General features: G+C 44.0%; 7 protein-coding genes across 9 annotated transcripts in view; 6 read left to right on the top strand and 1 right to left on the bottom strand.

The window, feature by feature from the left end:
- Positions 1 to 4331, top strand: part of LOC115771565 (protein naked cuticle) — a 43049-nt gene extending 38718 nt beyond the window's left edge. Inside the window, exons 4-6 of the mRNA XM_030717316.1 lie at positions 329 to 1186; positions 1864 to 2213; positions 2923 to 4331. Of these exons, the coding sequence (XP_030573176.1) occupies positions 329 to 1186; positions 1864 to 2213; positions 2923 to 3931 (2217 nt within the window). The 3' untranslated portion in view covers positions 3932 to 4331. The remainder of the gene's footprint in view (positions 1 to 328; positions 1187 to 1863; positions 2214 to 2922) is intronic.
- A 2560-nt stretch (positions 4332 to 6891) lies between these two features.
- Positions 6892 to 8652, top strand: LOC115771492 (SET domain-containing protein SmydA-8). The gene is made up of 3 exons (XM_030717215.1): positions 6892 to 7931; positions 7990 to 8251; positions 8302 to 8652. The coding sequence occupies exons 1-3, from the start codon at positions 6918 to 6920 to the stop codon at positions 8610 to 8612; spliced, it is 1587 nt and encodes a 528-aa protein (XP_030573075.1). The 5' UTR covers positions 6892 to 6917; the 3' UTR covers positions 8613 to 8652.
- A 228-nt stretch (positions 8653 to 8880) lies between these two features.
- Positions 8881 to 11018, top strand: LOC115771586 (tRNA (uracil-5-)-methyltransferase homolog A). Its single transcript, XM_030717349.1, has 4 exons — positions 8881 to 9151; positions 9203 to 10496; positions 10555 to 10873; positions 10936 to 11018. Exons 1-3 carry the CDS (start codon positions 8936 to 8938, stop codon positions 10863 to 10865), a joined length of 1821 nt encoding a protein of 606 aa, XP_030573209.1. The 5' UTR covers positions 8881 to 8935; the 3' UTR covers positions 10866 to 10873; positions 10936 to 11018.
- LOC115771585 (glycerophosphocholine phosphodiesterase GPCPD1) lies at positions 10988 to 19681 on the top strand. 3 transcript variants are annotated; one of them, XM_030717348.1, is made up of 2 exons: positions 10988 to 11330; positions 16669 to 19679. In XM_030717348.1, the coding sequence occupies exons 1-2, from the start codon at positions 11319 to 11321 to the stop codon at positions 18574 to 18576; spliced, it is 1920 nt and encodes a 639-aa protein (XP_030573208.1). In that variant the 5' UTR covers positions 10988 to 11318; the 3' UTR covers positions 18577 to 19679. The 3 variants fall into 3 exon arrangements, with proteins under 3 accessions (XP_030573208.1, XP_030573207.1, XP_030573206.1); XM_030717347.1 differs by lacking the exon at positions 10988 to 11330 and adding an exon at positions 13852 to 14207; XM_030717346.1 differs by lacking the exon at positions 10988 to 11330 and adding an exon at positions 15839 to 15929 and having other exon boundaries at positions 16669 to 19681.
- A 438-nt stretch (positions 19682 to 20119) lies between these two features.
- On the top strand, positions 20120 to 21002 carry LOC115771587. Its single transcript, XM_030717350.1, has 3 exons — positions 20120 to 20302; positions 20396 to 20462; positions 20525 to 21002. The coding sequence occupies exons 1-3, from the start codon at positions 20141 to 20143 to the stop codon at positions 20839 to 20841; spliced, it is 546 nt and encodes a 181-aa protein (XP_030573210.1). The 5' UTR covers positions 20120 to 20140; the 3' UTR covers positions 20842 to 21002.
- Positions 21003 to 21722: 720 nt separating this feature from the next.
- On the top strand, positions 21723 to 23883 carry LOC115771386 (glycerophosphocholine phosphodiesterase GPCPD1). The gene has a single exon (XM_030717071.1). The coding sequence runs from the start codon at positions 21723 to 21725 to the stop codon at positions 23817 to 23819; it is 2097 nt and encodes a 698-aa protein (XP_030572931.1). The 3' UTR covers positions 23820 to 23883.
- Positions 23884 to 24539: 656 nt separating this feature from the next.
- Positions 24540 to 25278, bottom strand: LOC115771533. The gene has a single exon (XM_030717271.1). The coding sequence runs from the start codon at positions 25208 to 25210 to the stop codon at positions 24719 to 24721; it is 492 nt and encodes a 163-aa protein (XP_030573131.1). The 5' UTR covers positions 25211 to 25278; the 3' UTR covers positions 24540 to 24718.
- Positions 25279 to 26475: the final 1197 nt, after the last annotated feature.

Below are 26475 nucleotides of genomic sequence, written 5' to 3'. Positions count from 1 at the left end.
TAAATAGCTTCAAAGTTATGTGCAGCTTAAATGGCTCTGAAAAACTTTTAGTTGTGAATTATCTCACATAAGTTCAATTTCGTTGAAGCAGCTGCTTCACAAAAATATTTCAAGAGTTTTTAATCGGGTAGGTTTAGGTAGTTCACATTAAATCAATTTTTAACGTATTATTCGTCTAAAATAATTATAATTATAATATTTAAGCTTTTATTTAGGATTAAAAATTGACATCCTTGTTCATTTAATGTATCTGAAAAATCATTGAAATAACTTCAACTTTAACTGACATCGACTTTTTGTTGTCTATCCAATATTTTGATGCGAATAGGAATTCACCTGCGATGTATCCGTGGAGGGTGGCAAATCGTCGCAGCCGCTGCAATTTTCATTCACATTCTATGATCTGGATGGGCATCATGGCAAAATAACAAAGGACGACATTGTGGGCATTGTGTATACCATATACGAGTCCATTGGCAAGTCCGTGGTGGTGCCCCACTGTGGCAGCAAGACAATTAACGTGCGCCTCACCGTCAGTCCGGAAGGCAAATCGAAATCGCAGGCGGCGGCAGCTGCTGCGGCGGCGGCGGCAGCAGCAACATCCACATGCATCAACAACAACAGCAGCAACAACAACAACAACAGCAGCAGCAGCAAACTGAAGAAGCTGCCCACGGGGCTGGCGGCCATGTCAAAAACAGTGAATGGCGTGGCGCTAACAACATCCGGCGGCGCACGCCGCCAGCATCGGCATCGACCACGCAAACTGATTAAGTCCGATGACGAGGACGATGACAGCAACAGCGACAAGGAGAAGGAGCTGGCAACAGCTGCTGCTGCTGCCGCTTCTGCTGTTGCTGCTACTGCTGTCAATGCCGAACACCAGCCCAGTGGCAGTGGCAGTGGCAAGCAGCCAAAGCCCAGATATCTGAGGAACAATACTAAATTGGAGCAGTGCTGCAGCGGACAGGCACAGCCGGCAGAGCAGCACACGCCGGACAATGGCCACAATACCTGCGAGAATATGCTGAATCTCAAATGCTGCAGCGGTGCCTCCAACAAGGAGGCAGTCGATGTCGTTGACTGTCCACAGCGCTCGCAGCGACACCAACACCACAGCCACGATGTCTACATGAAACAGGCCACACAGCGCGTCAAAATGCTGCGCAAGGCGAGAAAACAAAAGGTAAGCACAAGCTTCACAAATGCAAATCAAATGCCTTAACTACTGAAGCAGACAATGACTGGACTTGCTATTTTACCGATTCACTGACCAAATGATATTTGACAGGTGGAATTAGGAAATATGCTATAAGAACTTAATTTGAAGTATTAGCAAGCGTAAGATAGGAGATAGATAGATAAACAGCATAAACAGGCATAATATGACGTATTCTTTCAAATAAGCATCGCCTTCCTATGCGATTCTCATGACTTCAAGTAACCCTCAGTAACAAAAATGAGGGATTAAGATCAGATAAAAGTTAGAGAGTAACATAGATACAAAAGATAAATTCAGAGCAAATGGAACTAAGAGGTTCAATGGCAAATCAGCTTAGACATAGATGTGGATCCTTGTAAAAACTTGAACGTAGTCGAGGTACAGAATGACAAGCAGAATTTTAAATGACAAAATCAAAAGGTCGTTAGTTAAGCAAAAAAACAGAGTCAGTTGAAATCTCAGAAAATGTCGCTCTTTTTATTTCTTATGCATTATATTGACTATTTATTTGCATAGCATTTCTTAAAAATATAATTTCATTATCTTAATTTTAATTTGTTTGTACTGTTCTTTTCGTTTTTGGTTGACTCGCTCATTACGCACGATTGCATCACTTCGCCCATCCGCGACCCTCCGTGCAGTACCAGGATCACTGCCTCGAAACGCGTCAGCGCAGCCTGTCCGTGGGCAACGACTCCTGCTGGCAGAATCGCCACATGCAACAGCAGCAGCAGCAGCAACAACAACAGCAGCAGCAACAGCAGCAGCTGGCCAGTTCGACTCATGGCCAGGCTCAGAAGAGCGCCTCGTCCTCGCCACCTTTGGGCGATGTGATGCTCGATGGCGTCCAATTGCGCCAGCCACGCCCACAATCGCTGCTGACCCAGCGCAAGTCCGCCGAGTGCTGGAAGTCGGCGCTGAATCGCAACGATTTGATAAGCATCATCAGGGAGAGCATGGAAAAGAATCGCTTGTGTTTTCAGCTAAATGGGTAAGAGCCAAGCAAGAAGAGGGGGGACACGGCTAAAAGCAAGGGAAAGGAAAGCAATTATAGAAATAGATCATAGATGCACTATGGAAACAGACTCTTGATTTAATATAAACTCGAAGGAACTAGACGGAAGTAACAATTAAAGATCTCAGCCAAAACAATTCACATTCAGCGTGCCTTGGGTAAAGTGGAAAGTCTTGAGTCAAGTGCAGAAGGAAGTCATTTTCAATTTCAAGAAATTTATAAATATATATTTTGTTGTAATCTTATTATGGCTTATACCCTTTCGTTAAGATATTTGAAATAGCTTTAGTCTGGGATTAGAATCTAGTTCAGTTGCCTGAAAGATTAGTTTCTTTATTCATAAACTATAAATTTGAGTACTTTTACTTATGAACTGACGTCAATAGATAATATTAGACAAAGGGAAATCCCCATAAATGACAATAAAATAGAACCTTTAATTTAATTAATTTTATTTTACAATATTTTCCTGTGAAGTAAAGCAAATCTTGCTTGAATCAAGTTTTAAAGTTTTCAGTTTCTTAGTTTTCTTTAATTCATTTTCACAAACTCTTTTAATTTGTAGACAACAACTGCCCAGCTTACATTAAGTTTATTGCGAATTAACTCTCACATTAAGTTTATTGCGAATTAACTCTCACAGCATCGCTAATTAAAACCTTGTTCCTTTTGTTGTGTTTTGCAGAAAACCCCAAGCAAATGTGAGTCCCATACGGCAACCGGCAGTACAACAACAACAACTACAACAGCAACGCCAACGCTGCAATACCGGATCGAAAATTCCGACGCTAATTGCGAACCACAGTCCGCAGAGCGCCCAGTCGCCGCTCAGCTGCAGTCCGCCCACGCAGCAAACGCCGCTGGCCAATCATATCGAGGCCGGACACGATACGGTCAACAGCAGTCTCTATCATCCGCAGCCGCATATACCCATCTACCATCAGCAGCTGGCCATTAATCCGGCCGTAGTGGCCGCCCAGCACAGCCACAACAGCGCCCACAACAAGCTGAATCTGTGCGGCTACGATTCGTTTCTGCATGCCACGATTTGTGGCGGAGGCGCCGCCGCCCACTCGCCGCCAGCCACGCCCAGCAATGTGGCCACCGTACAGCCCATACCCAAGAAGAGCAGCAGTCACAGCAAGCAGCAGCAGCAGCAGCAGCAGCAGCAACAGCAGCAGCAGCGCAGCAGCAAGGATTACAAGAACTATGGCAATCTCATCTATGCCAAGCTCAGTGAGCAGCTGCAGCAGAGGGAGCGGGAGCAGCGACGTCAGCAGCGACACAAGCTGCAGCAGCAGCCGCCACAACAGAAGCCCACGCGGGATTCGTGTCGTCCGACTACAGCTACGTCCAGCTCCAGTTCGGCGGGTTCAAAGATCTATGGCGATGCCTTGGAGTGTGCACATCTGCTGGCCAGCGAGGAGGAGGAGCTGCCGGCCAGTCCAATGCTGACCAGCACCCCCAGCAAGGTCGTCTCCACGGACACACTGATCGATCTGAACGACGAGGTGGGCGAGGCTGTTGCCGAGGTCGCCGCCGTGACAACAGCCAAGGATGCCGACGAGCCGTCGGCCCAGCTGGCCGCAGACGTGGATCTGGACACGAGCGCCTCCAGCTCCATGATACATCGCTATGTGCACGAGCACATACATCATCACTATCATCACTTCAAGGAGCAGAACGATATCTAAGGACTAGAAACCATAAATGTTGCTTATGTTTCTTATGATTAAAGTAGCGCAATTTGTAATTTAATTAGCATTTTACTAAAACCCAAGATGATATTATTTCTGCTTCAACGAGGGATTCAAGTTAATAGAGAGGATCCCAGACTCAAACATAAAATCGAATCTGAACTCCATGTCCAAACACTTAATTTATAATCCCCTAGAGCTAATGTTAAGATTTTGTGCGCCTCCGCCTTAGCAAGAATTGAAAATTGAAACATTTAAAAGCCATCGATTGCTTCGCTTATGCAAAAAACAGCCTAGCAACATATCATTGCAGTACTATGTGTATAAACAAAGCAAATTAACATAAACAAATGAAGAAAAAAACAACTATTGTTTAGTGCAAATTATTCACTGAAAACTAAAAAGAAACACAAAAAAAAAAAAAACAAAAACATTTGTTGTCTATTATATGAAAATTTTATGCGCCGCTTTTATGTGTATAGAGAGCCACATTTGTCTATAAATATTATTATTATTATTATTATTATAATTATTATTATTATGGCCTCCATTTAGGTTAGCTATCGACACGTTTATTTATGTACTTTTAAAATAATATTTAATTTGTGAAAGCAACAACAACCCAACAAGACACGCAACAATGCAACAAAAAACCATAAATTATAGTTCAATTATCATTATTTTTTTATTATTATTATCATTAATATTATTATATTTTTTTTGAAACGTTTCATCAATCAATCAATCGACAAACAAGCACAACAACAACAATGCATTTAACTCTTATTTAAATAAAAAAGACTGATTTCCAATTAAACAATATTATCTGCATATAAATAAATAAATACATATATATATATATATATATAAACACACATATAATAGAAAATTTATGAGAAATACTAAATAAATTATTGAATTGCTAAAATTATGAAAAAAAAAACTATTGCATATTATTTAAATGGTTTGAATAAACTACAAGCTCTCACTAAAGTTGATCAGAATTATATAAATTAATATATATTCCTAATAGATCTGATTAAAAACATATCTATTTTAACTTAAAGCTAATTTGCTTTGCCTAAGAAACTTTTTAATGGAGTACGATTACTTCAAACTTCTTTTGTTATATATTTTCGAAATTCTGAATTCTGCCCGTTGTTTCTGAAAATATTGAAAGCTCTAGATATTTTCACACACAAAATGCGGGCTACAATCGATCTCTGCCCCAAATTGCAATCTACCAAATATGGTTAGATAATTGCCATGGGCCAAAACAAAGTTATTTATAGATGGCAGCTAGATCTCTTTAATACATTGACATTGATGCGTTTCAGGCTTGGTGTCTAGCCAACCTGTTAAACTTAAACTGCTCTAAATGTAAGGTAATGACCTTCTATAGAAGCCCTCCTCAATTTGTTTCTTACATCCTTGATAGCATACCGCTTGAGCGTGTTAATAGTACTTCTAATGAAGTTAATGATCTAGGTGTCATCCTTGATCATAAACTTAAATTCGACTCTCGTGTTAATACCGTGGTCAATAAGGCCAGAATAGTTATGGGTTTCATCAAGCGATGGTCAAAGGAGTCTGACGATCCGTACACGACAAAAACACTTTATATATCTTTGGTACGACCTATTCTTGAGTATGCCTCATGTATCTGGTCACCACATCAGGACAGAATTGAATCCGTTCAGAAACAATTCTTGTTGTTTGCCCTTAGTGGTTTAAATTGGGATCCTCGTGTGCGGTTACCGTCATACTCCAGTACACTTCTGATGATTAACCTTCCTTCTTTAATTACTCGTAGAACCATGCTGGGTGTAATATTTATTCATAAATTAATTACTGGTGAAATCGACTCTTCTGTGTTGATTAGCCAATTAAATTTCTCTATCCCTACTAGACTAACACGTAATTTTGTACCTTTATCGCTTCAATTTTGCTCAACTAATTATGCCTTGCATGAACCGTTCAGGGTTCTCTGTGATGACTATAACAAGCATTACAGAGTATTCTGCTCGGAAGCTTCTCTTCCTCGTATAAAGTCTTCTATTCTAAACTATTTAGCAAGTAGATAGTCCTATTTTTATTTGTAATTGTATTTGTACGCGTACTCGTTGTTTGTATCGACTTTTTTTTTTTTCTTCATATTTACTTTGCATTTCGTGTCGTACGTTTACGACTGCGCCCCTCGGTCGGTTGGGCGGGAGGTGGAATGCAGTACGTTGCATCGGGATTCGCGTTCAAAAAAAAAAAAAAAAAAAAAAAAAAAAATAGGTTTTGTATATTAAGCCCAGGAAAATATGGTTGAGTTCGGGTTTCCGTTTATATTAAAGAATAGATTGAGACTTCGTGATTCGGTTCGGCGTGAAACCGAGTTGTAGACTTGGTTCTATGCAATTTTTACAAACTAATTGAAATTATGAATTAATTTTCTAAATTTGTTTATCACAAAAAAAACGCCCTTTTTTCGCTGCCAAAAGTCAAATATAGTTTCATAACTTGCTAATCTATTTAAAAAATCAGCTGCACTTTGACCTGGCAAAGAGGGAAGTTTTGAAATTTCTTCAATAGAAAATACACTTTCTTTACTTTTCATGCGTATAATAGAAATGTTGCCTCGGCTGAATACTAATTAATATGTAAGCTAAAAAACATTAGTGAGAGCGAAACGGAGCTGAGAAAAAAATGTAAATTGTGAGAAGACTTGTGTACTAAGACCAGAAATTGTGTATTGTTTGGTTGGCGTGCGCGCCTCGGCCAAAGTCTAATAATAAATCGTCGTGCGCCAAGTGACAAGAGATGAAGATTGAGATCCAACAGAGCCACAACCACAACCACAACCACAATCAGAACAAGAACCAGCACCAGAGACAGTCGAAATTTGTTTGCTGCTCAGTGAATTTTCAAACGTTGCGCATTACGCAAACAGGCGCAGCAAATTCTTGACTGATTCTCGTGTAGATCGAGTCCGAGGATGAGTCCGCCCACAGCCTGTGCCTTCTGTCAATCGCATGCGACACAATTGTGCGCCGGCTGCCGCAGCGTCGTCTACTGCAGCCGGGAGCACCAGAAGGAGCACTGGAAGCGTGGCCATAAACGGGAGTGCAAGTGCTTCGAGCTGAGCTCCAATGAGACGCTGGGCAGGCATTTGCGCGCCACGCGGGACATCAAAATGGGCGAGCAGATCATGCGGGAGCCGCCGCTCGTGGTGGGCCCCAAGGTGGCCTCGGTGCCGCTCTGCCTGGGCTGTCACAAGAACCTGCTGCCGCCGACGAAGCCGGCCCAGAACTATCACAAATGCAGCGCCTGCACCTGGCCGCTGTGCAGCGCCGAGTGCGAGCAATCTCCCTACCATCTGGCCGAGTGCCGGCTGATGGCTGGGAGTAACTTTGAGTGCAAGATCAACTACAAGGCGGCGGAGCAGGAGCACAAGGAGTCCGCCTATTGTGTGATCATGCTGTTGCGCTGCGTGCAACTTAAGCTGGAGAGCCCGGCGGCATTTTCCCGGCTCTACGAGCTGGAGGATCATCTGAAGGAACGCCTGGAGACGCCGCTCTACCAAGTGCTGCGCGCCAATCTGATCACATTCATTAAGACCGTGCTGGGCCTGAACAACTGCTCCGAGCTGGAAATCCTGCGCATTGCCGCCATCCTGGACACCAACGCCTTCGAGCTGAGGCAGCTCGACGGCTGCGTAAAAGTGCGTGGCCTGTATCCGGGCGCGGCCATGTTCGCCCACGATTGCGTGCCCAATATGCGGCATCGCTTCGATGACGACATGAACATCGTGTTCCTGGCCAAGCGGCCAATTGCCAAGGGTGAAGTCCTCAGCATATCCTACACCCAGCCATTGCGAAGCACCATCCAGCGACGGGTGCATCTGAAGCAGGTCAAGTGCTTCGATTGCGCCTGTGCCAGGTGCGAGGATCCCACCGAGCTGGGCACCTTTGCGGGCGCCCACGTGTGCGGCAAGTGCAAAGTGGGCAAGGTGGGCTATTATATAATTAACTCTAATTATATTTTATTAATCCATATTTGTCGCTCAGATCATCTCAATGGATCCTTTACAACTGGCTGCCAACTGGAAATGCGAGGTGTGCAATTTGAAGAGGAGCGCCAAGGAATTCCTGACCCAGGATGCGAAAATAGAGCAGGAGCTGGAGTCGCTGGACAAGACAACGCCGCTGAGCCTGGAGGATTTCCTCTATCGCCATCGCGTTGAGCTGCACGAGACGAATACGCACATTCTCCAGGCCAAGTACGCCTTGACCCAGCTTTATGGCCATGCGCCGGGATTCGCCATGGATGGTGAGACATAATTGAATGTTGTAAAATCTACTGAAATGTGAATCCCTTAGAGCTGAGTGAGAAGTCTCTAAAGCGCAAAGTGGAACTCTGCGAGGAGCTGTTGGAGATTTCGAATCTCTTCGATGGCGGCTGGAGCATATTTCGCGGCAATTTGCTGATCGAGTTGCAGGAGACGGTTCTGGCACAGGCCCTGAGCTTGGAGAACGCCAGCGAGTGCAAAGCTAAGCTTAAACAAGCTGCCGAGCTCCTGCAGGAGATATCAAACATTATGAACAATGAACCGGAGATGCAGCAATTGCTGGAGGAGCGAAGACAAATGTTGGATGCGGCATTGGCACGCTTTGCAGTTGGTGCTGAATAACTAGATAATTAACACAACATGTTTTATTAAAACCCTTTAATAACATTAGTTTCATAACCGCGAACAAAGGGTTGATTCTCATTTTTGAATCTTTAAGATGGTTAGCAACGCGACTATTGTGAACTAGCAGCATTGCTGAGTGCGGCTGATCTACCGACCGCCACATATTATCGAAATACATCCAGTCGGGCGGTTAATCGTCTGGCCGCCACATATAATCGATATACGATGAGTCTTTATTTTGCATTCATCACTTAAAAGAATTTCACGTGTTGCACGTGCTTCTAAAATTTTTATTGATATTGTGTGCTTAAAGCAATTAAATGAGTGTGGCTATAGCAGAAAATCAACCCGAGCTCACGGAGAGTGTTGCGGAAAGTACGGAAAAGTCTGATCAGGCAGATCAGCAAGAGGCGGCAAGTACAAAAAGTGCAGAGGTGGAAAAAGCCGGCAGTGAGTTTGCTTATTTGGAACGCAATGAATTTACATCGGAAATCTATAAAATTGAAGTGAAGAACATGGGTTATTTTGGCATTGGGGTAAGTTATTGCAGAATAATAAGAGATTAGCTTATTAACTTGCCGCTGCAGGAATTTAAGAAGCTGCTCAAAAACACACTGAAGTTGGACATGACCAAAATCAAGTCACCCACACGCAAGGAATTTGCTTTTGTGTGCTTTCGCAGCCAAGCAGACCAGCAGCGCGCCCTAGAAACGCTTAATGGCTACAAGTGGAAGGGAAGGATCCTTAAGGCCATGGCAGCCAAAGCGTCCGCTGATCCACTGCACAAACGACGCGGCGAAGAGGATGCCGGTGAAATCAAACCAAAGCGACAGCGCACTGCCGTTGAGGCCACGTGCCCGTTAGCTGAAATGCCCTACGAAAAACAGCTGGAACAAAAGACGGAGGAGATGGCAACGTTGCTCAAGAAATACACACAGGAACTCCGTCGTCTGAATGCTGACGCGAAACCGCATCTGGATAAGTTTCAATTTAAAAGTGTTTTGCCCTCACCCACTGTCAATGGCTATCGGAATAAAAACGAGTTCACTGTGGGCAAAAACCTGGATGGAGAGATTGTAGTTGGTTTCCGTTTGGGCAGCTACAGCGACGGTTCCGTGGAAGTAGCCGAGGTGCAGCAGTTGCCACATTTGCCAGCGCAGGCTAAATGGGCGGCGCAAAGCTTCCAGCAGCTGGTCAGGCAGTCAAAGTTCCAGCCCTTCAATCCTGTCGGTAACGTGGGCCACTTTCGACAGTTGATGGTGCGCAGCTCCACCGCAACAGGCGAACTAATGTTGGTAGCTGGCATATACTCATCCAATTTGAGCGAAACTGAGCAGCAAGAGCTGCAGAATGAGCTAAGAACTTTTTACGGGCAGCCGGAGCAGAATACTACACACAAATGCACTTCGCTTTACTATCAGGATGTCAAGCATCGCGAGGCGGGCCAAATGGTCAATCCTGTCACACATCTCTCCGGCAGCACACACATTACGGACACCATACAGGGGCTGCAGTTTCGCGTCAGCCCCTTGGCCTTCTTTCAAATCAATACAGCCGGTGCAAATGTTCTTTACCAGCAGGCGATAGACTTGGCCGCACCCAGCCGGGACACTACAATGCTGGACATTTGCTGCGGCACTGGGACCATTGCCTTGGCCTTTGCCAAGCACTGCAAACAGGTGCTGGGCGTAGAAATTGTACCAGATGCCATCAAAGATGCGGAATACAATGCACAAACCAATGACATTAAGAATTGCAAGTTCTTTGCGGGCAATGCTGATGACTTCATAAAAAGCATGGTGCGGGAGGCTCTGTATGGACAGGAGCCAGGCAAGCCAGTGGATTTAATAGCTGTAGTGGATCCTCCGCGTGCTGGACTGCGTAAGTTTAAAATAATAGAAAATTTGCTAAAATTAATATTTCTTTCATTCTATTACAGATAATCGTTCCATAGCCGCCATACGATCGGCGAGTGCCATCAACCGTCTGGTCTATGTCTCCTGCAACCCCAACAGTGCCAAGCGTAATTTCATAGAGCTAGCTAGACCGGAGTCCAAGCAGTACAAAGGGGAGCCCTTTTATCCCAAGACAGCCGTAGCTGTCGACATGTTTCCACACACAACGCACACGGAGCTGGTCATTTTGTTTGAGCGTGAAACCAAGTCAACAGCAGCTGAGTCTTTGAAAGGAGAGGCCACAGCGGAGGCAACAAAAGAAACCAATGAATCTGTGGTGACATCAGCAACGTGATGCTGACGGTACAGTTGCTCAATTAATATATGACCACAATACATTATCACTGATAATCACTTTATTGCAGGCCTCTCTCGCCTAGCGCTCCTCTCTCTCTCGCTGCTGCTTATCACGAGGTTGACATCCATCATCGGCTCTTTGTGCGACTGCGGCTGCGAGTTTTATTGTTTTAAATTGATTTAATTGTATTTACGTTGTTCCGGCGTCTGGTACGACAAAGTGACTTCCTGTTTAATAGTTTAAGAACTGCGCTGAACACTTTTCTCAGTTCACGTCAGTTCTTGGCGGGAGCTTGATAAGAAGTGATTGCAAAAAAAGTGCTAAGCGCGTGCCTCCACAAGCTGCAACTCTAAAATCCGACAAAGACTTTAAAGTGTTAAAAACAACCTCCAACTTCCAAGGCCAACATTAATTAGAGGCTCGACGATTTGTAGTGGTCCCCACGCAAGAATGTCTGAACAGGTATGCTATTTTATATTTACAATAAAATAGACTGTTTGTTTTTGTATATACAAAATGTGCATATATGTTCTCTATTTATTTGTTGTCGTCAATGGCGGCTAAGCAGAATGAGAAACGAATCAGAATCCGCACCTTTGTTATTTAACTATGTATTGCCAGGTAAATTGAGTATATTTAATCAGCATTAGCTGTATTATTGCCAATACTAGGTCTTGACTATGTCCATGAGTACGTCTTTCTCAAAGATGGCTTCAAGCCAATCTGGTACATGACATACATTTATCGTCAACTAAACTAGTTTGTACTTCTAGGTCGAACCTTTAGAATGAAATAGTTGCATCTTAAAGGCATATATATATGCATCCTTTATACAACTGCTAGGCAGGCGGGGTGAATAAATTGACCTTTTGAGTAGCATTCCAAAGTAGATTTAATTTGAAAGAGAATATGGGGTTCCTTAAAGGTCAATTTTGCTGTTCATCCATCTGTCCGTTCACGCTACCTATCGTCCGTCTGGGTAAATTTTCTTAGTCAGAAAAGGTGTTAAGATTATCTTCCAGAGTTTTAAGTGCTTGCTGAAGGAATTTAGAGTTGACGAGCTGCTTTAATTTTGAAAATATTTTCAAATATTTTGGCGATTGCCGAATCGAAAAAATCGACATCTATTAACAAATTAAGCTGGGTAATCTTTTTTCGGTTGTTATTGGATGGTGAACGGGTATTACGCAGTCGGTTGCACCCGATAGATATTTATTCCATTTACGTATGCGTTCAGCAGCTGTTTATTGTTTTGCTTTGTAACAAGCCGTTATCTAAAAGCTTTCGAAAATGTAAACAAATAAATATTTTATTAATGCAAGAATATAACAAAATAACTTCTGAACGTGCCTGACAACATGTTGATGCAAACAAATGTCCTCATACGTAGTTTTGAAATAAACTGGCGCACGTAGTAAATATGTCGTGTGTGGCACTTGTGTATGTATGTTTATGTGTGCTCACATACATATCTACATGCACAGTTGAGAGAGCTGAATAAGCGCTGCAAAGTGAACTTTGGACTTTAATGGGGTGTTTGTCTACACAATGATTTAAAAACAAAGCAAATAATGCAAAGACAGCAATAAAATGAAATGAAAACAGAACAAGTTAAGCACAAATACAAATAACTCAAATCAAAAACGATCAAAAGCTGCTTCGATGCGAGTCACACGCAAAGAAATGGGAACAAAACAAGGAAAACAGAACAAAAACAACATTAAACATACATGTGTACATGCAAAAGTTATCTACATACACATGTATGTCTATATTTATGTTTTGGGGCGTGCCTGGCAACATACGCACATATTCGTTTATAAACTTATGATTACGATCGTTGCCCACATAGAGAGCAGACCTTGGCCGCAGAGCTTTGAATTCAAAGCAATTTGCGCACGGAAAAGCTCTCGTGTCGAATAAAGCGCTTGTTCGCAGTTGGTTGCCTTATCAACAACGACGTAAACAAACAACAAGGAAAACAATGACCACACAACCGACGTGAACCGGTTTGCGAGAGCCACACAAGGAGAGCAAAAGCTTTTGAATGCTCAAAATCTCATTTGGGGAGGAGGGCTCGACCACGCCAGAAACATTGACGACGCCCCACACAAGCAAAACTTTACACGTGCTCTGCGGCAGCGACGCCGACGTCTGCACACGACTAACACGTTTCTGTTTGGAGCAATGCATGCTTGGAGATTGGGCTGCTGTCTGCTCTCTGCCTCTCTATCTGTCGCTCCCGCATTTCGTTTATTGTTGCTGTTGTTTCGTTCGAAGCGTGCTTTTGAGCAGTTTTGTAGTGCAAAATAAGGCTGTTAACCAATATTTGTACGTTTCACGTATACTCTATAAGCAATTGAGGCTGCACCCTGATAATCTGTGGCTAGCATGACGCGTTGAACCTCGGTAGCTTTTTGCCCTTTTATTTAGAAGTACATTCCGGCGCAGATATTGCTTATCACTTTTTGTCAAGCTGGGAGGACTTTGTTCTCAGCTACTCAAAAATGCATTAAAAAATTTTCTGTTTTTTTTTTTAATGATTGATGTGAAGCAATTAAGGCGTACCATATGTCCCCTTGTTATTCAAATAATACTTTTGTTTTTATTTTTATTGGAAATCGTGTGTGCTTTCTTTTCCTTTATATCTCTCTTTGTTTGTTTGTATATTAAACTTATCTTCTAATTTTTAAGAGCATTGTAAAGTCAGCTAGGGCATACGCGCATACACGTTTTATGAAGTGTTTTTGTTTTTGCCGACTGCTGAGGCCAACAACATTTTTAAAAAGCCATAGCAGCAACTGTACCCCCGAGTCGAAATTCAAAACAAACCCAACGCCAACGTTCATGTCGTCGCCGTCGGCACATACACAATGAAAACTGGCAGCAAAAGCTCTGCGCCGCACGAGCTGTTTACGATAAAAAGAATTCGTTTAAAATGCGCGCACAACAAAAGCGCTTGGAACAGTTGCGACTGCAACGTCGGTGCGACGACGACGGAACGTCTAGAGCGTCCTAGCTTCAAACAACACACAAAAGGATACCAAAAAATATATAAAAAACTACAATCAACAAAAAACAATTAAAAGAATTTTTCAAATACCCCAGTACAAAATGCTAGCCTAGCTAAACAACAAAATTGCGCATACGCCGCGTAGTGCAAAAAATACAATACAAAGCAAATCCAACTGTGATATACAACTTTTAAGTTCTTCGTCAAATTATTCGTTGGGACCCCAACTAACTGTGTTATTGCCCCCAGCCAGCACATAAAACATGTCCGTTCCAATGTTATTAACGCCGTTGGAACCCCAGACGCCAGATGAGCACATGCAAAATGTAATTATAAGTAATTTATTTATTTTAAACCTAAGCCAGAGAGCGCAATGGGATTGGGATGGACATTGACGTCAAGTGTGCATTTTGCGATTGCCTTTGTTTTGACATTTTGGTTAAATTGAAGGTTAAAATTTTGTTGTCATATGCAAATGTCTGACATGTCGCCTTTGCTTTTTGTCGAGCCAAAATACTCTTCTGTTTTAGTAAAATCAATAAGCGCTAAAATGATGTAGTATGAGTCGCTTAACATTGCGAAGAAATAGTAATTGATAGTGTCTTAAAATATGAGCTTAAAAAGAATCATAGAATCGCCCAGCTTGATTTATAACCCACTTGAAACTATAGTAGGCTTCACTTGCTGCTAAATATATTTGATATCTTTTACATATATTGCGCACATAAACAGGAAATTGATATATGCAATTGGCAGCTGAGTCATCTGCAAATTTAACCCCTACGATATCCGCCCCTCATTTTCCTGAGCGCCTCCTCGTCGAGTTGCGTGTAAAAGCTTTGCTAATAGTGCCGCATGTTGCAAAGCAGGCCGTCACGTGTCCATGCCGCAGCAGTTGCTGTTGCTATCGGGTTTCAGAGTATTCGGGGAAACTTGACTGCAGAAGTGGCTCTCAATGTACTTCGATAAGATTGCGATTTATTAGATTTACAGGCCTAATCTAAACACTTAATTTACCAGGCACTTGATTCTTATCAATGCAAAAAAAAGAAGAACGATGCTTAAAGTACTATTAACCCTTGAAAATAGAAACAGCTAAGCAGATTATAAGGAACTAGCCATATTTCATGCATGTAAATAGCCCAAAAGAGAAAGCTTTTGACATGAAATTTCCCATAACAAAAAACATATGAGTGCCAAAGCTCGACAGCGCGAGAGCGAGAGGAAGCGGGAGAGCACATGCTATACAATTCTGTTGCCAACACGTGCCACAGCAATAAAGACGAAAAATAATGTAATTAGCTTGTAAATTACAGTCAAAAAAAAAAAAACAATTTGAATCGAATAGTATTTCATATTTCCCTCCCTCTCTCTCTCTCTCTCTCTCTGTCTGTCTTGTTTGCATTCTGTTCGCATTGCTGTGTGGTAGATAAGGCGTTGCCAAATGCTATTTGGTATATTTAAACGTTGGCAAGGTTCCGCTAATTGTGCCAAGACCGTAACGGGACTGAGGTGAGGAAAAATCACAAAGAACATGCGGAAAACTATGCATAACTATAGGCCATATACTATGGCACGACGTACATATACTTGGCATAGTAAATGCCAAACCTCACAATTTTCATCTCGAACTCTTCTGCCTAAATTTCGTTTAGCTGTTGTTGTTGCTTTTTGTTTTCTACGTAGATTTGCGTATTTCGCCAAAGCATTCGCTGCTGTCGGCCCGTTTCGAGCTCTTTCATCGCGTGGGCGCTCAGTTCTGGTGAAACTGTAATAAATAAAAATAAAAAAAAAGTTGATCAAAACAAATCGCAACCTTAACACGTGATCCAAATCAGTGCGAGCAAAAACAGCCTTTAAATTATTGTCACATTTATGAGTTTAGCCGCCTTAATATTGCATAAATTTTGAATTTTTACCGTATTGGTTGCTGGGTGACAGCGGCCAGGTTGCTTAACAACAGCGCCGGTGACGTCATGAAGCGCTGCTTGCAGCTACAGCCACAACTACGTCACTTGCGTGCGCAGCGCGCGCGTTTTCATACGCAGGTAAATCGCGCGTTATAACGCGTTTAAAAACGCACGCGTATTTTTAGCGATAAATGGCGTTTCTTCTAAATGCAAATTGCAGCTGTTGATAAATCATTTTTGTTTATATGGAAATCGGTATTTCAAGCGAAGTTTGACATTGACTTCTTACATTTGAAAATTTAAATTATATTCTCTGATGTCTCTTATAATATAAACTCATAATTTTTTAAAATTGTATAGACTAGACACGTTGTAAATGGGTTTATGCTTGATTTACGCACACGTGTCTGTCGTTTGCTAAATAGAAATGTCTGCGCTTATAAATCATACAAAGTAAAATGCCTAGAATATTTAGAATCCGTATATATGTATGTATGTACCTATGGATCGGGGTTCATTTGATTAACCAGCTGAACTTGTGGCCGATTAAGAGCTGTATAAACATGCGCCTAATCTCTATCTCGCTGATCTCTTAGGGGGCAACACGTGATTTTGTTTGCACTTGCGCCAAAGTCACGAGCTGTTTCAACAGCGGGCGACTTAAAACGCTTCTGATAACCTGCGATCTATTTTCATAGAGTCTAACTGATTTCGCTGCTAGCAGAGCTTCCTTATCAGGGGGAGAGCGAGAGTCTTCACATCATATTTGAGCCACTGCCCGCCGCTTTTCGCAGTCAGTTTCAGTGTGGATTTCATAGTTGTCGCCATGCTTGGTTCCCTATTAATCCTTGGCATTGTCGCCTCATCTGTCTTGCAGTGTGTTTCGTATGCGGATGCTGCGGCTGCCATCGCTGCCTCAAACTATGCTACTGGCAACGAGCTCATCGAGGCGGCCCCCTCCACTAGCTGCAAGCCCACTCTGAGGCAGTTCAATGTACGGCTGCAGGCGCCTCTGGCGCCCGAGGAGCAACTGGCTCTAACAGGCGACGCCAAGGCGCTAGGCGAGTGGCAGCTGTCGCGCTGCGTGCCCCTGGATCGATTGGATGACCTCACCTGGCAGACCAACGTGCGGCTACAGTCGTGCCGCCAGCTGGAGTATCGATACTTCGTGTACGTGGAGAATGCGGCCGGCTACAAGCAAATACGTCGCTGGGAGACGCACTTCAAGCCGCGCGTGCTGCACGCCAGCATGGAGGAGCAGTGCCACAGTCCGCTGGATGTGTTTGGATTGGCCAATGTGGATGAGTCGACGGCTCAGGTGCATCGCGGCTGGTTGAACCATGAGGCTATTGTGCAGCTTAAATTTAATGGCGAGAAGATGTTCCAAGTCCATGACATCGAGACCTTTGATCCGCAGCACGTGCAGCTCAAAATTGTGCCCGTCGAGGAGTCTCCTGGACTCGTTGTGGAATACACCAAGCATCTTTATGGCCAGAGTCAGCTGCAGCTGCAGCCGGCGCATGGCGTATCCTATACCAAAGGCGACATTGTCATCTTTCATATCACCCTGCCGCTGGATCGCATGATGCACCAGAGTTTCCGCCTGGAGTGCTATGGCCTGCAACACGAGCTCCTTGGCACCGCCAGCCTGAGTGCTGCCCAGCTAACGGGCAGCGAGGGACTGCTCCAGCTACACATCAAGTCCGCCCAACGGGCTGACGAGACGCTGGCCCGCTTGAGGCTGCCCTACGTGCTGGTCCAGCCCTACCAGTACTCACCGCTGGACTTCAAGAACACCTATGCGCACTACTGGCCGCGCAGCTGGCCCAACCTGGATGTTGGGCATCGCGGCAACGGCAAGAGCTACATTGCCGAAGCGCCGCTGGAGCGTGAGAACACGATTGCATCGTTCCTGACCGCACATGCACATCATGCGGATATGGTTGAGTTGGATGTGCACTTGACGGCCGATGGGATACCCGTGATCTATCACGATTTTGGGCTGCGCACCGCGCCGCCGGGAAAGGTGATCGAGAAGCCCGATCAGCTGGAGTATGTGCTGATCAAGGACATCAACTATGAACTGCTCAAGCGGCTGCGCATCTTCTCGGTGATCAATGGCAAAGTACAGGAATATCCCGCACACAATGCCGAGCCACGTGTCGAGCATCGCATCTTTCCCAGACTGGTGGAGGTGCTGCAGCAGCTGCCCAAATCGCTGGGCATCGATGTGGAGATCAAGTGGCCACAGCGGCGACAGGGCGGCGGCTCTGAGGCGGAGCAGACCATTGATAAGAATTTCTTTGCCGATCGTGTGCTGCACGAGGTCATTCAATACGGCTGCGGACGTCCCCTGATCTTCTCCAGCTTCGATGCGGACATGTGCACCATGCTGCGCTTCAAGCAGAACCTCTTCCCGGTCATGTTCCTCACACAGGGCGAGACCAAGAAATGGCAGCCTTTCAGCGATCTACGCACGCGCAACTTCGTGGCCGCCGTTAACAACGCGCAGGCCTTCGAGCTGGCGGGCACTGCGCCCCATGCGGAGGATTTCCTGGGCGATAATGCGGCCCACATGCTGCAGCAGGCGCGCGACCTGGGACAGATTGCCGTCATCTGGGGCGACGACTGCAATTCAAAGGAGCGCGTCAAGTATTTCACAGAGATTGGAGCGACGGCCACATGCTACGATCGCAGCGATCTCTATATGCCCGAGAAGAAGCAGCGATCGTTCTTCAATTCCAGCGCGCTGCTCGCCGAGTTCGAGGCTCAATGCAGGATGTAAGGGGAGGGAGGGCCGAGTGAGGGAATGGGTCCGTCAGGCGGGTAATCGTAGTCTAAGCACTGGGCTGAGCTCACATCCAAAAAAGAGATTCAAGCTTAAAATATGTAAATAATTTGTACTCTTGCCCAAAATGTAAATAACTAAAAAACAAAACGTAGCAATTAACAAATTGATATTTTCTAATAATCTATGCCAATGTGAACTCAGCTTAAGTCCAATTGAAGCTATATTTGTATTTTGATTTAAGCTTATAAATTGTTTTTATATTTATTAATACTATTATATATTCAAATTGGAAGCGTAGCAGAAAATTTTACAGAAAAGGCGTGCTCAGGGATGGAAAAAATAATAGATGTATAGTAAAAATTCTATAAAATGTAAACCCAAATTAACTTTCAACTAAACCTAGTAGGTCAAGTGATAACCAGTTACCGATCTTTTATCGCTAATACTCTATTTATTTTTGCACTTTGTTCTGCAAATAAATATAAAGAATGTTGATACAAAAATAAAACTAAAAGACAATGACAAGAGAGCAGAGAAAAATGCTTAAAAAAATAACTTAAAAATAAAAAAAACAAAAAAAAAAATACCTCTTACAACATGATTATGTGCAAAAGCGTCTGCAGATTTGTATTTTATTAAAAGTACAATAATTTTTCAAGCGTGTTTTATATAAATTCACAGCTATTTACAATATTTTATGAAGAGAAAAAGATTTAAGTATAAGCACAAGCAACAAAAAATAAATAAATTAATGTGTTTTCAAATACGGAATGTTAAAAGATTAAAAAAACCATGGTATAATATGCAAACAGCTCTAAAAGAAACTCGAAAGAAGAACTTTTGGCACATCGAAGATTTAATACCCTGCTAGGAGGAGCAAAACTTTATTTCCAATAGATGGTGGATCCAAAAGTAGTCCAATGATAGATGAGGAGAACAATGAGTAATGAGCTCGCTCTGAAGAACAAACAAGTTTTCCATGTTTGGTATTTTCATGTATTTAATATGTAAAATTCACCATAAAACACGTAAATGCCAGGTCTGGCCAAGAAAACCTGAAAAAAATATGTTTCTTCAAGAATGCAGATATTGCCGGATCATTCCTATGCACTATATATTATATGGTGGTATGTGAAACGTGCAAAAAAGAAAGCGATGACACTGATCAAACATATATGTGTATACACATTTGATAACAAATAGATAATACCCTCTGTCAGGGTATATAAATACCACCAAAGAATATTTAGAGCAACAAGAATATCTTTCAAAACAATTCAATTGAAGTACAATAAAATATTACCATAAAAATACAAATCATTTTTACTCAAAGCACATGAAGCGAGAGAACGAAGGAGAGAGAGAGAGAAGGAGAGAGAGTGAGAGAGAGAGAGAAGAAAGAGTGAGAGAATCCACATACCACACAGTCATTTACAACATTCGATATGCCATTATTTAATAGTCTCTGACGAATTCGTAGATCCATAACAAACTCGAGAAGAAACATCAGAAATAAAATGAAACAATTCGGCTACGACTTAATATTCGTTGGTCAATTATGGAGCGGGTCATTTGCATGAAGATGGAGGCAATGTTGACAGCTTATCGCAGCCTGAGGCCCAGATGGTATCTATTTTTGTGGTTGATGTGTGCCTCAGCTGTGGTCTTGGGCCACGCTTGGAGATGCTCGTACAAAGAGTTTCCAGTGGACGACGAACGGGTGAATGGGTCTCGATCTTCAGCCAGATAAGCAAATTAATGTTCATGTTACAAATTTCGTGTATCTGTATCTGTGTATACATATAACATGTAGATAAAGGGCACTTGGTGGATCTTCGCCTCGTATCCTCAGTCAACCAACAGATGCATGTTTGAAGAGCGTAAGTCTCTGAACTGCTAAGATTTACTCGACGTAACTTCTAATTGCTTGGTTTTGTTGCAGTGGATCTGTACTGGAGCCGCATCACGTTGACGGACTACGACAACTTTGCCGTGGAGCTGCATTGCTCGTTGCCCTGGTTTCGCCCGCAAAAGGTGATTTATACGCGTGCCAAGGAGCCCAGCGCACAGGTGCTCGATCAGGTGGAAAACTATCTGAACAGCGTGGATTTATCCTGGCGAGATTTCCATCTGGTGAATAAGTCGAGTTGCCTGAATCTCACAGGCGAGCCCATTCAGCGCTGGCATCTGTCCAAGTACATGCATTTGGACTATAATCCGCATTATGTGAAGCCCCTGGTAATTGACAAGAACATCTGAGCAGCTCTCTCGAACTTTCTTCAACATCTGGCAATTTGCATAAATGCCAATTTTACGGGGCCAACCCGATTAGTTTGTGGCGACTTATTAATCAAGCCCAGAGAGCCCACAACTAACGTGTATGTACACTGAGCGAAAAATAAAGGAACTTACGAAAAAGAGAAATGTTTATACGAGTGCTTGGAATGTGGTAAGTGATAAATAGGAAAACCAATTTTTTTTATGTTATACGATATTTATAAAAGAAATATTAAGAAAAAGAAGAAATCAGAAACAGGTTGCAGTTGGGTTCAATATACTGCGAAATACCCGTTCACAGTCAGAAAATAACCGAAAACTGGCTATCCGTGAATTAATTATGCGATTTTTGGTTTTATTTCCGATTTTTTTTTACTTTATTCGATTTTAAGAAGTGATCTTCTATATTCTTAATATAATCTTAACACTTTTATGGACCTGGGTATATCTATAGTATAAAGTTTAATATTAAGTCAAACTTGGGGAAAGAAGTGTAGACGGACAACCCGAATATATTAATTTCATTTTTTATTTACTATCTACTTGTATCTACTGTGCTGTAAGGTTATCTAAAAGCCTGCTGAGCTTGGCTGCGATCAATATTGTTTTGTTGTGGGCCATCATTTCTCTCAGTGCAATTACAGCTGATTTACAGCCACAAAACTATGCGGAACATTTGGAAGTTCTTTCATTTGAACGTCTGTTAGTGCCCGGTTAAGAACTCATCCAAAAAGAAGAAGAGAGTCTCCGAGCGGGTTCGTCATAGCCAACGCTTCGCGCCGTCCGCGTTTCGTGGTAAAAGAAAACAAGTTTCTTTATTCGAGGCGAGATGATGCTGCCGCTTGATTTGGAGAAGACGAAAAATGTATCGAGTGCTAAAATCAATTAGCATACTCTATAAGATCGCTTTGTTGTGGCCATTGTTTTGCAAAGCGGCAGCCACAGTCAGTCCCACACTGAATGGAACGTCTGTCTTCGGTCGAGCGCAGCTGCAGGCGCAGGCCTTCAAGCCTTTTGATGCTGAGCGGCACGCACAGCTAACCGGACGTAGTTTTCTCTGCTTGCCCTTTTTTCGTGTATTCAATCTGGAGCTGCGGCCGGGCCAGCAGCTGGCAGCGGATGAGGAGATCGCCGTCAGCGGGGATCATCGTGCGCTAGGCGCCTGGAGCATTGCCAAGGCGCTGCCATTGCGTGCCCAGAACAAGCAGCGCAGCAGGTGGTATCTGCGCCGTTGGATATGCGCCAGTCATCGTGTCTATTATCGCTATCTCGTCTACACGTTGGACGCAGCCGGCGAGCGTGTGTTGCGTCGCTGGGAGGGGCAGCAGGTGCCGCGCATGCTGCAGACCTTTGAGATCTATCGCTCCCCGGGCGTGGACATTTTCGGCGAGGCCTATCCGCGCTCGGTGGGCGGCGGGCACTTGCTGGAGCCTGGCTGGCTGCAGCGCGAATATGTCATTGAGCTGAAGTTCGTTTGGGAGCAGCACTTACAAATCGCCGGGCTGAACAACCAGGAGAAGTTGCGCCTGAAGCTCCGATCGCTCAGTGTGCTGGACAACGCGCTGATTGAGGTTTCGCGCTATGCCTACAATCGTTCCTCCTTCCGGCCGCAGAGTCGGCTGGGCGTCCGGTATGCCGCCGGCGCCATAATCATCTATCGCATCAGCCAAGCGCTGGATGTGTCCAATGCCTTACGCCTAGACATATACGGCCTGGATGGCGGGCAGCTGCCTTTGTGCGAGGCCTATATAATGCCCGAGCAGCTGCGCGGCAGTCGCGGCATTCTGAAGCTGCCCATACAGGGTCAGGTCACACAGCAGGTCATAGGTCAGCTGACGCTGCCCTACTTGGTGGTGCGGCCCATGCCCAATGCAGCTGCCAGCAATTTGCGTGTCAGCTTTCAACGCTACTGGCCCAGCAATTGGCCCACCCTGGACGTGGGTAATCGTGGCCTGGGTACCAGTTTTTACCAAACCAGCAATCAGCTGGTGGAGAACACCATCGAGAGCTACCTGGCCGTACCCAGGGCCAAAGGCGACATGGTGCACCTGGACGTGCAATTGACCAGAGACTATGTGCCTATCGTTTGGCGTGGCTTTGGCTTCTTTACCACCAAGCAGGCAACCACACAACCCATAGTGGATCGCTTCGATTTACGCCATGTGCTCATCCGGCAGCTGAGCTACGCCGAGCTGAAGGCCAGCCGTGTTTTCATACTGAAGAGGTGGTCCCTTCAGGAGTACACGCACTTGAACGTGCGTAATGTGAGCCAGCCACAGCGACTTTTTCCAAAATTGAATGAAGTATACGAGGCGCTGCCCAAGACTCTGGGCCTGATCGTGGAGATCAAGTGGCCGCAGCTCATGGCATCGGGCGTAATGGAGTCCACGCAGTCACTCAACAAGAACGTGTTTGTGGACAGGATTATAGAGGTCACGGCGCGTTATGGCTGCGGACGCCCGTTGATCTTTGCCAGCTTTGATGCGGATATATGCACCATGATACGGCTGAAGCAGACAGCCTTTCCGGTTATGCTCATGACCACGGGCCGCACGGACATCTGGGATGCCTATATGGACCTGAGAACCCAGACTTTTTTGCAAGCCATCAACTTTGCCGAAAGTGCCGAGCTGCTCGGCACGGCGACGCATGTCCAAAATTTTCAGCACAATCAGCAGCTGGTGGATCTGGGCCTGGATCTGCAGCAGGTCGTCTTTATCTGGGGCAGCGATCTGCAGGATGTACAGGAACTGGAACAGTTTCGTGCCAGCGACGTGACTGGCCTGATCTACGATCGCATCGACCGTGTGGGTCCCGCCCAATGGAAGCGTGCGCCCTTCTTCCAGGCGCCGCAGTTGCTCGAGGTGTTCGGCGGCCAATGCGTGGCCATTGGCAACTCGACGACGGTGCCGGGCGCCAAGCCAACGAAGCCCACGATCTGGCCCAAAATGCGAAAATGAGTAAGTTTCCAGTGATAAATCTTATGTGCGTATCATATGGGAGAATACTTCTTAAAACACGGGGACTGTTAATTAGAAGATTTTAATCTATAACAAAATTGCGGAAAAATTTCAAAAATAATTCTGTTAAATACGGACATAAGGGAACATCTATTAGAAGTATACCTAATATCAGTCCGCTCTGTTAAGGACTTTGATACCTTTCATTTAAATTAAAATGAAACAAAAAACAACAGCTATCTCCGACACACCGAAGTCTAAATACCCTGAAGATATAGCTAAAAACAGTTGTCGTAAGCAAAAGCTTTATTTTCAGCCGATTTCTTAGCATGCCGATATGATATGGGAATAAGCATGAATATAATATGGTTTCTATGGAAAACGACAGACAGACCTGGCTATATCGACTCGGTTAATGTCACCGATCAAGAATATATACTTTATGTGTCTCCATTTCGTGACAAATTTATAATAATACTATATAAATAGGAAGAGCTGCCTTTGCCTAGCCTACCTCTTGACTATATCATTGATAAATAATTAAAAATAATAATTAATAACACACGCTCGAATTCGAAACATGAACAAAATAAGGATAAATTCTGCGAATTGTAAGTGGTGAAACAAAATATCTTTAAGGAATGTTTTTTTTAGCTATAAATTGATCTCAATATGGTATAAATTGGTTGAGTAAAACTTAAGTAAATGTTATTAAATATACTTTATTTATACAAATATTAATGAGTGTTAATTGCAAAACGCGCACCAGGTAGTCGTACTCCTCCATTAAACCCACTAAAAATAGACACTAAACAAGCATTCAGAGGGATCCAACAAGTAGAGAGAGAGGGGGAGAGTGGAGCAAGGGAGAGCGGAGCGTTGGGACTTCTCTATCCGGATTAGAAATTGGAGCAGTGGGATGCACTGTAGACCTCCATGAATTCACCCGAAATACAGGCACTGCCCACGCCCATGCTCATGGGCTGGCAGATGCCCGGCACTTTGCTGGTTATCTCAATGGTGCACGCCCCGTGTCCATGTCCATGTGGATGCTTGTGCTGCTGCCCGGCGGGAGGCAGTTTGATAAAGGACGCCTTATTGTTGACACGGGGCTTCTGGACGGGCTCGTCGGCGAACTGCAGCCAGGGAGGCGGCAGTGAATGATGCACGCGGGTGGGCTCGACGTTGTCGTCCTGGTCCACATCTAGCGGCAGCTCGACGGCCTCCACTTCGACGTCATCATCGACCAACGGAAAGGGCGTGTAGTGCGTCTTGGCCTTACTGCTCGCCGGTTCGCTGGTGGCGACGCTCAGCAGCTGGGGCGCCAGCTCCAAGGCGTTGGCAATCAGAAGGGTTGTCGCACAGCAGAGCAGCAACTGCAATGAGGCCATGCTAGTGTAGCTGCTGGTTGTTGATGATCCTTTGCTCCTTTTTGCTGCTGCTGCTGCTCCTCAAAGCTGCGGGCCTTCTGCTGTTCCGGATGGGAATGATGCTTGCCAGGCACAGGGCCTCGGCTTTTATAGGCTGCCACAATGCTGCAATTGCGCCTGGTCAGCTTAGCTGGACAGTCAATGAACCCCGGGCGCCATGTCCACAATTGAAATTGAAAAGAAGCCACTCAAGTAAAAGACACACACACACTCGTACTAAAGTCGTAATTAATTATAGTTGAGTATACGTCCTGTAACCCGGCAGGCAACTACAATGGGAAGGACAATGACAAGAACTTGGACTCCTTGTGGTGCTTCTCGGAGAAGGCAGCAGCCGAGATGATGAGAAAATTGGAAATCTATTCCGATGCCTTTTCCCATTCGCAGCGTTCTATTTGATTTCATTTGTGCCGCTGCTGTTGCCGCTGCCGCTGCCACTGCCATTGCCGCCTTCCTTTTGTATTTCCGGCAATTATTTTCGACGATGTGCCAATATCGCAAACGACAGCAGCCGGCGGCAGGAGACGCGCTAACGACTTCATAAGCAGTGCCAGCCATCTGATTTCCATTTGGTTTCAATTCGAATGTACATATATAACCTAAAAATTGTGCTGCTCAGGCTGGGGCGGAAGTGATGCTGACGCCATTTTTAAAAATGGCGCACACGTGTGCGACGTGTTTATGGCAGCTTTCCGTTCCAAATGACATGACAGCCAGCCTAACAAGCCTAGTCAATGTCAATAAACAGACAGGCGAGCTGCCATAGGGAATATTCTTATGCAAACAGGGCTGGGCACGAAGTCTCGGCATTCAAATTACTATGAAAAGGTAAGCTTTTTGCACAAACATGAGAATTCACAAGTCACAATTCTGGCGAAATGCAAGCAAAGCAGCTTATTAACTTGTGTTTGGCGGTTGTAAAAGTTTATAAGCTGGGGTTTTAGTGTTTATAGTTGAAATGAATCACTATACTTTGAACCATAATAAAAATAAGAATAATAATAATAATTTTTTTTATTATTATGATGATTCTTGTTATTATTATTATTATTATTATTGTTATTATTATTATTATTATTATTATTATTATTTTTATTATTATTTTTATTATTATTATTATTATTATTATTATTATTGTTATTATAATTATTATGATTCATAGTTCACGGTTTCATTTCACTGTCCCCCTGAATAAATTCAGAGAAATGTTTAAGTATTATATATTT

The sequence above is a fragment of the Drosophila novamexicana genome, unplaced genomic scaffold, assembly GCF_003285875.2.
Source record: "Drosophila novamexicana strain 15010-1031.04,08,12 unplaced genomic scaffold, DnovRS2.1 tig00000072-arrow-arrow-pilon, whole genome shotgun sequence".
Classification (NCBI taxonomy): Eukaryota; Metazoa; Arthropoda; class Insecta; order Diptera; family Drosophilidae; genus Drosophila; species Drosophila novamexicana.
The sequence above is the reverse complement of the archived record's forward strand: the minus strand, read 5'-3'. Positions and strand labels throughout refer to the sequence as shown.